This window comes from Equus quagga, chromosome 19 (genome assembly GCF_021613505.1).
Source record: "Equus quagga isolate Etosha38 chromosome 19, UCLA_HA_Equagga_1.0, whole genome shotgun sequence".
NCBI classification, from domain to species: domain Eukaryota; kingdom Metazoa; phylum Chordata; class Mammalia; order Perissodactyla; family Equidae; genus Equus; species Equus quagga.
The window spans coordinates 20605988-20621564 of record NC_060285.1 but is presented as its reverse complement, the minus strand read 5'-3'; the positions used below and the strand labels follow the sequence as shown (position 1 = coordinate 20621564).

The following is a 15577-nucleotide window of genomic DNA, read 5'->3' as shown; positions in this document are numbered from 1 at the left end:
CTTCCTAATGCAATTTCAATTTTTTCTAGTCCTGTTATTTTTATCTATATACTATGATGTTAATATTTGTATTCCCTATAATCTCTCTCAAACAACTGGTGGAAAAAAAGGAGTTAAAAATACATAGATACATGACTATTTCACTTAGTACTGAGAACATGGGAAATTTTAAGAACTTCTAATATCTGACCAAGTTTAATTCTGGAGACCAAGGAAAAACCTCTGTTTCCATTTTGTGTCACCTGCAGGGTACTTTATTGAGAGGAAAAAGAAACAAAGCTCCAGGTGGATGAGGCTGAATTTTGATCTCATCAAAGAAACAACTTTTGAACCCAAGAAGATGATCGAAGGTGTGGCTTATGAGGTCCGCATCTTTGCAGTCAACGCCGTTGGCATCTCCAAGCCCAGTACGCCCTCCAGGCCTTTTGTTCCTTTGGGTGAGTCAAGAGAGATATGTCTGTGTCATGGGAATCGCTGCCCCAGACTGTGACTGCTTCCTTCTGACTTCTAACTGGAGCATACCCAGCAGCTTCTTGAAGTGGTGGGTGAACAGGAGATTGGAGGTGGTTAGGGGCAATTTTCTAAGAAACCAAAAAAACCATTTCGGTAGAGTTGAATGTCTTCATAATGTAGGCCCCGAAATTCATTACCAGAATTCCAGTGACAGCGGTGGGTGGCTCCGGTTGCTGCTCCCCACTGAAAACATGTAGCTGAGCCCATTGACGGATGGCCACTCTCCATTTGTCCTGAAGGTATAACACAGCACCTTGGTGTAAACCCTGTCACTAAAACAAATTGAGATCCATTCAACAAAGCACACTTGAAAACTAGTCTCTTTGCTTTACAATCGCACCTTAAATGTTCTCCTAAATGAGCCAAAAAAGCCATTTCAATAAAGGCAAAGAAACACAAGATATGTCCACTATTTTATGATAGTGAAGCATTTTTTTTCAATAAAAAGAGGATTTAGTACAAGAGTTTATGCTTTAAAATTAGAGTTATGAGAAATTTACTCTAGATCATTAGATCCCAAACTTTGACTTTTTTCAGCTTCTTTGGGCCTCTCAGCTTCCCACGCAAATCTTCCAAATTGGAGAGAAAGTGTGGCAACATTTCTAAAATTTATTATGTCTGGCAAATCTTTGCCTTCCACACAGCATATGCTAAAGGAGTCATCGCTAAATTTTATTGATATGTGGGGCTTCTGTATTTATTTTCATTTGTGACAGTTCATTTTATCACAGCTCCTGTGCCATAACGCTATAGTTAATCATTTCTTCTTTCTCTGTCTCTTTTATCCTTGAAGCTGTAACCAGCCCTCCAACTCTCCTGGCTGTCGACTCCGTAACTGACAACAGCGTCACCATGAAGTGGCGGCCCCCTGACCAGATTGGTGCCGCAGGTTTAGATGGCTATGTGCTAGAGTATTGCTTTGAAGGATGTAAGTACACCTCATAGCTAAAATGAATACCATTATCAATAGGTGAGACATGCCTCCCTTTCTTTTGTTTCTCTTTCTTGGAAACTCATCTCCTTCCGACTGAAAATGACAACAAGCCAAAGGTCATCTTTCTAAAATGTATAAAAATTTAGCCCTTTTTTGATACTTGATGCTATAAATTGAGACCTCAAAAATATCCTTGCTAGGCTGCCAGATTGGGCCACATGATTGATCTAAGACGTAGGATCAAAACTGACAAAACTTCATGGACTCACACTTTTCGAACTGGTGGAATTAAATTGTACCAAGGAAAAATAAAAATCTAGTTAGGATGAAGCAAGTTGGAAATTCTATACACTATACTGAGCAGAGGTCAGCTATCAAAAGAGCTGGCTTGGGGCTGGCCCGGTGGCATAGTGGTTAAGTTCACATGCCACTAAGGTGGCCCAGGGATCACAGGTTTGGATCCTAGGCAGGACCTAGCACCACTCATCAAGCCATGCTGTGGTGGTGTCCCACATAAAATAGAGGAAGATTGAAATAGATGTTAGCTCAGTGACAATCTCCCTCAAGCAAAAAGAGAAGATTGGCAACAGATGTTAGCTCAGGGCCAATCTTCCTCACATACACACGCACACACACACACACAAAAAGAGCTGCCTATTTCTGGGTAATAATGAGAGACTGCATACAGTCACGTGCCACATGATGACATTTCTGTCAATGATGAACTGTATATAGACAGTGGCTCCATAAGATTAGTACCATCTAGCCTAGGAATGTAGTAGGCTATACCATCTAGGTTTGTGTTAGCACACTCTATGATGTTTGCACAACAAATCGCCTAACAATGCATTTCTCAGAACTATCTCCTTCGTTAAGCGATACATGGCTGTATTTGGTTATCTGGTGATCATCCCCTGCCTTCTTAAAGTGAAAAAAAGAAGAATTAAGGACAACTTGCAGTGTTTAAAGGAAGCAGCATTAAATCCCACATGGTATAAGAAATAGGTTCAACATGTGGCAATAACTTGTCTCAGGGCTTGGATATATAAAAATTTAATCACTTAACTTTAGGAAGGGAGGAGAGAGAGGGGGAAAAAATCGCTGATAGAAATAATAGAAAAAAGAAAATGACACAAGAAAATATGGGCTAAAGTGTACCTAAAAACAAAAAAGATGTGAAATACACTGAGAGCCTCTTGTGTTTTTCATTTCCTACTTGTCATTATTGGAAAATGCATGAGTAAAAACCTCCCCAGCTCTGGACTCGGGCTCCGTTCTAGATGATGGTGGTAAACAATCCACCAGGAAAGCTTGTTCATATGTCCACACATAATAGGCCAAGACTTAGCTTCTAAGAAAACTCTTTGTACCCCAAACTTTGACATGGATCTTACATGAAGGAAAGAGAGACTACAGAGCACGTTTGGGAAATCAGAAATGTGGACACAAATGCACCTTCCCAGGAGGAAAACCTGTGTGGAGAAGAAACTTCTTATGAAGAGAAAACTGCTGAACAAGAAATCCAATGCCAGGCCCCTGGATTGAGGCTCCCCTGGAAATGACCATCCTTGGTCAGGAGGAAAGAAGAGGAGGGGGGAATGAAGCATCCTCGTAACAGTCAGGTCCATTTACGTGCGCTCTGCCCCCAGAGCACTATGCTTGAATTTTCCAGGGCTTAGTAAGCCACTAACCAAACCAATGGGAAAAATATAAGAAAGTTCTGAGACTTATCCCAGCATGGGAGGGGGACAGTGTTACTAATGCAACAGGTAAATTCTTTAGTGCTTCAGAATATGGTTTATTCCCATTCCATTCCCCTCCTCCCCGTTTCAAAAAATCATGAGCGCTCCACTCTGTTTTTTGTATCACCCAGATTTTCGCAATCTTACATGTGATGTGGCTGCTGACCACGAACCTTTTGTGTATGTGTGAAACAGAGCCAATTCTTTACTCTTTTCTTTCTGATAGGTTTAAAAAGTAAGAAGATACAGCAAAATGATAGATGGCTGTCATTTTGATGTTACCCACCTTAGATAAAATACAACGAAGTGTATTTTACATAATTTTGTGTGTGGTCTGTGTAGATACATATGTATATCCATATATACATATGTATATGTACACAGTCATTATTATGTATATATTTTGCCACATAACGTTTTGGAATTAGCTTTCTATGGAAGTTCTTATGTAACGTGTATATCTTTCTTCTCAGTCTTCTCTTGCGTTCTTTATGTGTATGTCCTACTCTTCATTCTCTTTTAATGGCTGTTGTCCTTCAGACTAATTTTCTGTAGTGTTAATGCTTTTAGATCTGTCAGGTTTTATTCTGTAAGAGAATTCTTTTTTTATAAGATCGTGTGTTGTTTTTGACTCTGCCTTTCTCTTGTTTTTTGGGTTTTTTTTTAATGCCTGCAGCATTTTACTCTTCTTTGTTTTCTTCTTTCACTCTAGTTCCTTCTTTTCTTTCTTAAAAATCCTCCTCATGTATTAAATAACTTTCATATTCCTTCCCCATCCCCTGGTCACTGTTTTCTTTCTTTCTGTTCAACCCCCATTAAAGTGGTTAAAATGTGAAGGGGTGATTTTTGTTCCCCTCTGATCTTATTTCTTCCTGTTTTCTCTTGAAATTTTCTCCTCTGCTCGTTCTTCACTCTTTCATGCAAATTCCCCAGTCTCCTATTTTCACTTTCTCATCAATTATCTCTTGACTGTGAAAATACCAACACAGTAGCTCCCAAACCGACCATTGGCTTAAAGATGTATCTCTTTTTCAAAGTCCTAAGTAATTTTTATCATCCACATGCCCTCCCAGCCACCAGGATATTCTGATCCTTCTCCCTGATACTCCTGGAAGGGTTGGAATAAGAAGGGGAAGCCAGGCCAGTCCTCACTGCCCTGCTTCTCTCCTGGCACCTAGAAAGTCGTCATCCCAAACCAGTGGGGTGTGCCCACAACTGCCTTGTGAGCCAGCCGCATTCCCTCCACCCCTGTGGAGTGCAGGAACCCAGGCAGGCTCAATTAGTTTTCTTGACCCAGAACTCATTGTCATGGCAACCAGGGGCTGCCTCCTGAGCTGCTGGGCAGTTTCCATTTCTGTTGAGAACTTGAGCTCTGGTGAGACAGGGCTGGGTTTATCATGAATACCCTCACTTTCAGACTCAGAAGCGCGAGCCCCATAGTGGGAGAACTCCTTGGACCTGGACCCAAGACAACCCTTCCAGGCTGGGATGGCAGGGACAGGAGAAAGGATAGACTGTTCCACTGTGCGCTGCTCCCCTGTGGAGTCCAGAACCTGCTCCTCCTTTCTCTTCGAGGTCTTGCTTTGTTCTTGTCTATCTCTTGTTCCCACGCTGGAGATGCCCCAGCCTCCTTTCTCCTCCTCTTCTCTGTGGCAGGTGCCTCAGGACAGAAGCCACAGTCTGAACAGAGCAGGCTGTGCCCCTCCTGAGGAACCACCCCCCCTCTAACGTGTTTGGTCTCTTCCTTGACTGCTCTGAAGACAAATATCTTTGCATACTTTGCATACTTTACTAACAGAGAATGCTGACTACTGATACGATATTCTTCTGGTGTGAAAGTGGGTGTCTTTAATTAATTTTAATGACGGATTCTCAAAGGTACATCAGCAAAACAGTCTGGTGAAAATGGGGAGGCTGCATATGATCTTCCAGGTAAAGTATTCTATGAAAGATCTCAAACTTTCTTACTCTATGATAAAGTTTCTGGGGATGTTCCATGAGCCAGGATGAAGTACACCCACTACCCACACACAAAAAAGCCCTTCAGGATGGAGAGGGAGGGCGGACAGTGAGTTAACAATGTGGGATCCAAGCCTTGTTTTTTTTTCCTGTAGGCATAATGCATACAAACTTTTAGAAGCTGAACTATTTGTAAGCCCTGGATACTGGGTTTAAATTATCTTCATGTTGTAGACAAAGATACCAAAAAAAAAAGCTTAAAAAAATCAGAATTTTTTTATTGACATAAAAGAATTGTGCCAAGTCCTTACGAGGTCTTGGCTCCTGAGCTGTATCTCCTCTTTGCTGTGGGTATAAGCTTTTTTTCTTCATAAATGGGAGCATGATCAGATTCCCTATGCTCATAGTGTCTTATAATAATAAACCAGTCAAGATAAAACACAGAGATTATATGACTATAAAGGTCAGTGTCTCTCATTCATAAGAATAACATTTTTCCATCTTTCTGAACTTTAATGTATATAGATGGCTGAATGTCATGATTACATCCATCATTATAAAATTGAATTGAATAAAACTGCTGCAAAATCTTTGGTTTTTCAGAAATAGCAGAATCCGATTATCCTGCTTCCTGTTATTTACATTAGCCATTCTAGGCCATTTTTCATTTAAATATGAAAAATGCCACCCTCCATATAGTCTGAGTCCAGATCAAAAACATATTCTCTCAAATAATTTAATTATGAGTAAAATACTAATTTGAGGTCAACTGTACCGATTAGGATGATTTCTTTCACTAAACACCATTCCTCCTTCTTTTCTTTTTCTTTTACGGATTTTAGCTGACAACTGGCTAGCTGCAAACAAAGACCTGATCGACAAGACCAAGTTCACCATCACAGATCTGCCGACAGATGCGAGGATCTTTGTGCGTGTGAAGGCCGTGAACAAAGCCGGTGCCAGCGAGCCCAAGTACTATTCTCAGCCCATTCTCGTGAAGCAAATCATAGGTAGGTGGCAAGGCTTCCAAAGTTTTGTCTCCAGTTCATATTATTTGCTTTTATTTTTTAACCCTTTTTTTCCTCAAAACCTCCTATTTCACCGTCACTTCTTTGCTATTTTATTAATGCTTCTTGGGAGTTAGAAGTGAACAAAATGGCTCTTTTCAGGCGGTGTGGGAGGTTGGCTCAGGGTTTACAGCTTGGTATAAGGACCAGTTAACTGACCTCAACAGGTTCCGTGAGCCAGCTCTGGCTGGGCCACTATGCACATTGGAGAGAGAGAGAGAGAGAGTGGGGGCAGCAATGCAAACAATCCCCACAGCAGCAGCATGACTCGAATGGGTCTGCAGGGTCTAAACCATTTTCATGACAAGATGAACCCATTATTTGCCCTTTCCAATGTTTGACATCTGCACTGATGGTGCAAAAGTGATGGTGAGTAAAATGACTGGTGCCTTAGCGTGAACCGGGTCAGTGCCACCAAACTGTGCTAGTCGTTCTTGTCTTCGTCATCACTAGGCACTTGCAGTGAAAATAACACGGCCAGTTTTTCCTTGGAGTGTTTTTGATAGAGGATAAAAATTATTGATTTTATTAAACCTCGGTGCTTGAGTACATGGTTTTCCTCTACTCTGTGTGGCGATGACATGCAAAGCACATATAAAGCCCTTACGCTGCAGGCTGCAGTACGATGCTTGTCTCTAGGAATAGCACATGTCCACCTGACTGAGAGGCTGAACTAGTGACTTTTTCATGAAGTTCCATTTTCACTTGAAAGGATGACTGGATATTTGGCAGACACTTTTTAGGAAATGAATGGAGTGATCCCGTCACTTCAAGGAAAACAACTTAATGATATTTGTTGTCAATTTGTCAATGAAAAAATTTGAGCTTTCAAACAAAAATAAGAATTTTGGAAAACTTGTATCCACCACTATGGACTTGACAACTCTTAACACGTAGAAACTTTTCTGATGAAATAGGTGGTATTTTAACGAATGTAATTTTTTGATATGGGATAATGGAATGTGGCACCATTTGGAAGATCTGCATAATTCAGTGAAGTGATGTTTTCTAAATGATCAATGCATGTTAAAAAATCATGCCTAAAAAACATACATTCAAAATGTAAGATAGACCAGTGGATATTAATGGAACAGAGATTAAAACGTTCATTGAAATGGTTTCAGATTCCACATTGCAGTTAATCTTCAAGAAACTACAATTTATCGTGTTTCAATGTAGAATCCAAGAGGAATATGCACAATTGTCTGAAAAGTTTATTAAAATATTCCTCCTGTCTGTGTGAATCCGGATTTTATTTATATACTTCAACCAACACAACATATTGCAACAGATTAAAGGGAGTAACAAATATGAGAGTCCAGCTATCCTCTGTTAAGTCAGACATTAAAAGGATGGCCAAAATATTTAATGACATTCATATCACTAATATTTTGTTAATGTAAAATATGGCTGTTTTAATTAGTATGTTATTTATGTTATTATTTTTTCAATAAATAAGTAAATATTTCAAAAATCCTCAGTTTTAATTTCTAATGTGGTAAATACTGATAGATGCAGGCCATATAAACAAATGCCTTTTGGGGCCTTTGATAATTTGTAAGAGTGTCATGGTGTACCGAGACCAAAAGGTTTGAGAATCACTTGTGCAGGGGAAAGAACACTGGACTGGAGGCCTGGATATCTGTCCCTGGACCACGTTCTGCCACAGACTCAGGGTGTGGCTGCCTGAAACATTTTGGGAGTGAGTTAGGGGATGGATAGATGTAAGGAAGCATAAAGCACGCACATTTTCTTAGTAGGTTCTAGAGACAGTCTGCATAAGTTGAACTCTGTTTCCATCATTTATTAGCTATGTGGCCTCAAGCAAGAGACTTGATCTTTCTGAACCTTAATCTCTTCACCTGTAAAATAAGGATAATACTAGTACTTACCACATCAGTGAGAACTGAATAAATCAATCCATGTTGCTTGCTTCATGTAGTGCTTGCCACATAATAAGCCCTCAGAATATGTTCGCTTTTATTATGACGATAGTTTAGTTTATTGGAAACTTGCTGAGTCTCCTTTTCCTCATATGTAAAGTTAGGGAGTTAGAAGATCTCCAAATTCTCTTCCAACCCCAACATTCAGTAGTCATCATCATCATCATCATCATTGTCATCATCGCCATCACCTCCTAAAGTTTCTTGAGCACTTACTATTCTCAGCCATTATGCCAAATGCTTTCCATGGATGACCTTATTAAATATTTACAGGATGACCTTATTAATATTTACAGCAATCCTTTGAATCAGGTGCTGTTATCATCCCAATTTTACAGGAGACTGAGACCAAATCTACTGTCTGATCTAGGACTCAAACCAAGTTGGATCTCTCTGACTCCAAAGTTCATGTTTCTAAGCAGAGCATAGCCACTCAAGGCTGACTCCAGGCTCTAATCCTGGCTGTATCACCTTGGAAAAGTTACTTAACCTCCTATGCTTCAGTTTCTTTATCATAAAGTAAAAGCAGTACCTATCTCATAAGCGACTGTGAGGTTTAAGTTAGTGCCTTCATGAAAAGCATTTTAGTCCAGTGTCTATCGCATACCAAGCACTCAAATGATGAGATCTGCTTCATCCTGTGAGCCATGAGCCTTTGACTCTCTGTTCCTGATGGGTTTGCAGTGGCATGTTCTAGTATCTTCGTGGTGTTTGACCAATGAACATTAATACACATGGGCTAGGGCTGCCTGTTATATATTTCACCATGGTCATATAGGGAGAAAGTTATTATCAAATTCCGACAGAATTACATAAATAGCAAGTGCTAGGTCCCCAAACTTTTTTGTTTAAGAAAGAATGGGCAGTCCTACAGCTGATGCGATGCCTGTAGGTCTTTTATGGAATGTTCATTGGAGAATATACTCACTGTTAGAAACTATGAAAAATATGTAGTAGGTCCGAAGGGAAAAATTGGTGTGTTTTCCTATAAAGTTTCTTTAGACTTATAATGACAATAAAAATAAGAAGTTGCAGTAAAACCAAGGAGATCAAGGATAAACTTTGAGGTAAACTGTTAAAACATCTCTACTTGAAGAAAGCATTCGGAACCCAAGTTACTGTATATAATCTGTTAGAGGCGCATCTAAGATTTTACTGCAGAGACGTGAGCACAAGGGTACCCCAGTGAACGTCATGCCAGTGTGCTTATGTAAGGCTGTTTCCAGCATGCCGCACTGATCACAAAATTATGCTATTCTCCTCTCACTCAGAGCCTCCAAAGATTCGCATCCCAAGGCACCTGAAGCAAACTTATATCCGCAGAGTTGGAGAAGCTGTCAATCTGGTTATACCTTTCCAGGTAACCCTTCAGGGGGCGCTCATTCTCTCTTTCCAGTGCTGGGGTGTTTAAGAAGTAGAGGGAGGCATCATTATTCAGGATTTCCTCAGAGGGAGAGTAAATAATGGAAGAGATTTGGGGAATGATCGAACAGTCACCTGCTGTAGAAGTAAGGAAATCTATAAAACTGTCATACATTTTTCTTCTTCATGAAGCAAATGATATCTAGCCTTGTTTGAAGCTCAGGGATTACGATGGGACAGGGAGGAAACATTGAGAGGTCAAAACAAGAAATGCTTTAAGGTTCTTTCTGGTCTTCTAAATCTGTAAAATTGATCTTCATTTTAATTGACGTTCTCAGTGTAACATTCCGGAAAACAAGATGTGCTTCCCACAATTACCCAAACCAAACTAAATTCCAATAATAGGGGTAACCGAAATTTGAAATCTTGATGCCACTGACTGAACTATGTGAACATGGTTAAATCATTGCTCCAGCAAAAGAATCTGTTATACACGAGATTAAACGGGTTTCATCTATGTTAATCAGTTTTGCTTTCAAACACACACACACACACACACACACTGCACCACCACCACTCCCCTGCTCATCTGACTTCTTTTATGCCTCTAGACAGCACTGTTCAATTGAACTTTCTGCAGTGATGGAAACGGTCTATGTATGTGCTGTCTAGTGTGGTAGCCACCAGCCAACTGTGGCTGTTGGGCAAGTGAAATGTGCAACTAAGAACTAGTGTGACTGGGGAAATGAACTTTTAATTTTCCTTAATTTTAATTCATTTTAGTTCAAATAGTCACATGTAGCATGTGGCTATTGTATCAGACAACAAGGCCTTAGGATTAGAATTTAGGTCCCTGCTCACATTTGAAAACACGCATTCACACACACACACACACACACACACACACACACACAGAGCTCATTCAAACCCAGGCTCCCGTGAAATCCAAGATAAGGGGACAACCAATTCAGGCCATCCTCAATGCACTCTGGGCCCAAGCCTTAGAAGAAGCAGTTATCTTCTGCATACACAGTGCAGGAAATCAGAATAAAAGCCTAGGAGGATGCCAATGTGATCACAGCAGGGGAGGAAGGAGATGGCTTGGCAAAGTTCCTCCCACTTCTCTCCTCTCACAGCCTCAAATAAAACCAGGAGTTGGGACAAAGCAGGCACTCAGGACCCAGACTCAGCCCTGGCCTGAGGCTGCTGAATCAGCCCTGTAGTTTCTGCATCATGTCTACAGGGCTAATCCCTGTGCCCAGATCAGGGGGCTCTGTGTATTCAGCTTCTGTCACTGGGTCTGGAGAGGAAAGAGCATGAGAACAGGGACCTCATAGGTGTGGCATCCCTGGGGCTGCTCAGCTGCCGGGAAGGAGTAATGATACTAGTGTGTCATGTTTGCATATTTGTCTAACCTCTAGAGTTCTCATAAACATTTCCTCATTCAAAATGAGAAATGCGGTCACCCACCACAGACTATTTCCAACCTTGCCTAGAATGGGGTAAGCCACTGTCATTTTTTGTAATGCTGAAAAAAATCTTGAGACAATCTGATTTCCCTCCCCCTCTGCTTTTTCTGTCTTTCTTTTTAGGGAAAACCAAAACCAGAATTAACTTGGAAGAAGGATGGTGCAGAAATTGATAAGAATCAAGTAAATATTCGCAACTCTGAGACTGATACCATCATATTTATCAGAAAAGCAGAGAGGAGTCACTCTGGGAAATACGATCTGCAAGTCAAAGTAGAAAAATTTGTGGAAAGAGCAACAATTGATATCCAGATCATTGGTAGGTTTGAAAGAAGGAACTAGAATGTTCTTTCAAAGCAGCATGTGGACTAATTGTCCTTGTCACTTAGGCAAGAGTAATATTTTTTGTTAGGCTAGCTCTAGGCAAAATCCTTTTTTAAGAATTTTTTAAATAGATAAGGAAGAGGTACCTACACAAAGCCAAACAGTGAAGCACTGAACTGGTTGATCCTCAGGCCTGTCCAAATGAGGTTAGTTCTTACTTCTGTCCAGAGTTAGGGGAATAGAAGGAGGACCTCTTACACATGGACCTCATTTGCTTGAATCGTTCTATAATTTTTGCAATGTCAAGAAATAGATTTAAGAGCAGAGCTAGGAGAAGCCTTGTCTCCCATCATTTTTATTACTATATTTCAGCAAATTTGCTGAAACTAGGGGTTCTCTAACCAAAGGAGCCACTTTTTGTGGCAAGCCTTCTCTTGGGTGAAAGTTTGTGTCCTTTAAGCAATCTTTTCGCATTGACAAAATCTTTTTGGATTTTGTTAAATTGAGGTGGGTGTGGAGGCTACTCTGTGCCCTTGGTCTGGCTCCATTCTAATGGAAACACCCCACGGTAGGGTCTGGAAGAGCACTGCCTTCTGTAACACAGAGAAGGACATTTTTTTTCCCTACCTTGCCATGTAATTACTTTACCAGGTAGTTATAAGTGCCTGGCACATCACTTGCACACCCAAAGTGCTCAATAAATAGTGACAATTATTATTCTTGTTATTTTATTAGTCCCAAAGTTATGTATCTGCCATGACTGTAAACATCTAGCAATGCCATTTACTGCTAGAGAGCAAGCGTTTGAAAAGTCAGTGTGAACTTTGAAGACAAAGTGGACTTGGGGTGCAACTGGGAAGTTGGACTGGGAAAAGACATGCTGTGGTGAACACAGGAAGTAGAAAACTGTGGCTGTAGACACTCATTGTTGGTAACTGTGGAAAGAAAGGAAAGATTATCACGGTGGTTTCCCCCACTGTGCCCACAAAGACTGCTTGTTAAATCTTGTTTGAGAGAACAACATTGCCAGAGAACCCATGGGAGTTTGCTCTTTTCAGTCTGACATTTCCTATAGAAATAATTATAAGTGCATTTTAATACCTGGAAAATATTTCAGGGCAGAAAGAGTGATGCTTGCATTGAGAAGGATAATAGGATAATAGATGGGAAATTTCTCTGAAAAAAATTAAGACATACTATGCAAATATATGATTATTGTCCTTCCTTGCACCTCTGTGCATGACTTTTTGGGAGGGCCTCCCAATCAAGACTTAGTTTTCTTGACTCTGGCCTTCCTGACCATTCCTGCAATTTACTAGAGGGTCAGAGGTCACAGAAATTCATGTGGTGCAGAAGGTAAAGTGAGGGAAGACTTTATTTCCTCATTAATGCGTTTTACTTACATAAAGTGCGAACACGATGCATACAACTAAATCTTGGAAGGAGACTTGGCAGAGTGATAAAAAGAAGTTTTCCTCACTCCCATTGAAGGTGACTTTCGGGTGCAACAGAGGAACCCACTCACCAGCTGGGGCCTCAGTGCCTCTCACCGAAAGCGGGAGCTGCTCAGCCCAGGCAGGCTCTAAGTTTCAAGTCCAGCATCAGCTTACATTTCCCTTCAGGCAGGGTAGCCTTGCAATTCATTGCCAAAGACTGTCCCTCGAGGGATGGTTAATGAGGTTTGAAGTTTTGTTTAACTTTTCTTTTCAAAATCCTTTTCCTTCCCTGAAGGTGAAAGTCAGGAGTTTCCAGATAAGCTTAGCTGGAGTGCATTCCACTTCACTGAAGCTTAAGAATGGTGAAAGAAATGTGGGTAGAAGTGCAGGGAGGGAAGGGCCTTTTTAAGTATCCTCCTGTGCCAAGGTATAGGTTGGGAGGGAAGGTGACCTCACACAGATGCCGTGAATTCATCCTGCAGACCGTCCGGGTCCACCCCAAGTTGTGAAGATTGAAGATGTCTGGGGAGAGAATGTTGCTCTATCATGGACACCACCAAAGGATGATGGAAATGCTGCCATTACAGGGTACACGATCCAGAAGGCTGACAAGAAGAGCATGGTAAGGTCTGGCTTTCTCTGGTTCAGCAGCAGCAAAATCACATTTCATCTGAGGTAAAGGGGGAGGCATGAGGTCCTCTCTGGTGAGGCCTCCATGACGGCTATGGAGAAGTGATGGGGCATAGAGAAAAAGGTAAGGCCTTTAGAACCACAGAGAGTTGAATTTGAATCCCACCATTGCTACTTATGACCACACGTACATGGACAGTCACTTAACCTCTTTGATCTCTATTTTACTCATTTTTTTTCCTGCTTTTTCTTCTCTAATCCTCCCAATGCATAGTTATATATCTTAGTTGTGGGTCCTTCTAGTTGTGGCATGTGGGACGCTGCCTCAAGGTGGCCTGATGAGCAGTGCCACGTCCGCACTCAGGATCCGAACCGGTGAAACCCTGGGCCGCCAAAGTGGAGCACAAGAACTTAACCACTCAGCCACAGGGCCGGCCCCTTCCTCATCTTTAAAATAGACATAAACGCTTACTTTGCTTGATTAGTATGAAGCTAAAACGATATAAAGCAGCTGGTGCAATGCTCAATGGAATTCAATAAATTCATTTGTTCAACAAATATTTAGCCACTCTGAATTCTGACTCAGATTTACATCCATGCAAATCTTTCTCCTTGTAAAATAAATTTTGGATAGCATGGATGAACAGTACCAGTTGGAAAAGAAAGATTCTAAAGGGAACAGCATGTGCAAGGGTCCTGGAGAGAAAGGGCTCAGGGTGTTCAAGAAGCAACTCAATTGGAGTATGAATTATTATTACCTGTTTTGTATAGATGAAGAAACTGAGGCTCAGAGAAGATAAATGACTTGCTGGAGATAACCAGATTTTAAATCTAAAAGTCTGGGCCTTTCTGAGTCAGAATCCATCCATGATACCCTACTACTGCCCAACCTGTAAGTGAGTGAATGAATGAAGCAATCTTTGGACACACAATGGCATGGAGTCATTTTTCATTCTCATCGGAAAAGTAAAACATCATACCAAATGGTGCTGACAGGAAGTCTTTAGGCATTTACACTAATAGATCTCTGTAAGAACTTAGCTTACGAAGTTATGTCAGGTTAAGAGAAGAAGGGGAGAGGGTTGGAAAAGACAGTCTAAGTAATAGGAATGGATTTCAAACCTCTCCTTTCCATGAACTATTTCTAGCATGTCTTTTTTTTTTTCCTGGGTGGATGTTATATGACAAAATAAGATTTGACATTTAAAGCAACATCTTTCAGCTAAACCTGGACAGCTTGAAAGCTAGATCAAGGGATGACTTTGCCAGAAAAGTATCTGAACATCTTGGATTTCCTTAGACATGAGGGATCTTCTTTGGAGCTTGGCCCAGATCCTGGCAGTGAATCGAGGGGTGCCATGGTTTCTATAGAGAGCTCTTCAGGTGGCTCCCCCATTCTTCTACCCCTAGCATACTTGCCCAACATTTGTCCTCTTAGATATCCAGTCAAGACCAGGTGAGCCGGGACTTTCCTGTTGTTTCATGTGACTGAGGTCTGCCTGACAGGGATGATCCCCAATCCCTGTACCCTTGTGTTTCTGTCGCATTTCAGCAGGGGCAGACCTATAGAACAGAAGATGTTCACTCTGCCCAGTGTACATCCCAGGAGATAACCACGCCGTTGTCTCGTTGTAGCTACAGATGCTGTTCTTCACTTAAATTCCTGTGCCCATTCATACCTTCCATAAACATTGTTTTCATCACATGTGCCAACACACTCATTTATTCACTCATTTACTATATGTTGAGCAGTGTTCAAGCTGCTGGATCAAAAAAAAAAAAAGACGGCTCCTGTTCTTGGAGCACTCACAGCCTAGGCAAGAAGAAAGATGTAAAACCAAATGATAAAACAGTATAATTGTTGGAATAAAGGTTTGCATAAAGTGCTTTGGGAATAAAGGGGGGAATAACTTCCTTTGTCTCATGTCTTTAAAATATCCAAAACACAGAGATAATGATGGCCCCTAAAAGTTGCAAGGAAAATCCTTTTCCTTTATGAACTTATTGCCAGAAAATGTATTTTCTCATACTGGTATGAGACATGGTGGTATGAAACATGTGGTGCATGCAGTTTTATACTGGTTGCAAGGTAAACTTTGAAACTATTATATTTCTTGGTATGATGAAGAAAAAAATTGAAAAAATTAATATAGCTTTAGCTTCTCATTCATCCATTTGTTCAAGTGTCCAATAAACAG

The 15577-nt window shown here is 40.9% G+C and overlaps 1 protein-coding gene across 1 annotated transcript in view; it reads left to right on the top strand.

Annotated features, from left to right (window-relative positions):
- The window catches only part of MYBPC1 (myosin binding protein C1), a gene marked incomplete at its 5' end in the record, with an annotated part of 69893 nt that overhangs the window by 45716 nt on the left and 8600 nt on the right, over positions 1-15577 (top strand). The window contains 6 exons of the mRNA XM_046646717.1: positions 249-437; positions 1307-1441; positions 5991-6158; positions 9430-9518; positions 11113-11308; positions 13232-13371. Of these exons, the coding sequence (XP_046502673.1) occupies positions 249-437; positions 1307-1441; positions 5991-6158; positions 9430-9518; positions 11113-11308; positions 13232-13371 (917 nt within the window). The remainder of the gene's footprint in view (positions 1-248; positions 438-1306; positions 1442-5990; positions 6159-9429; positions 9519-11112; positions 11309-13231; positions 13372-15577) is intronic.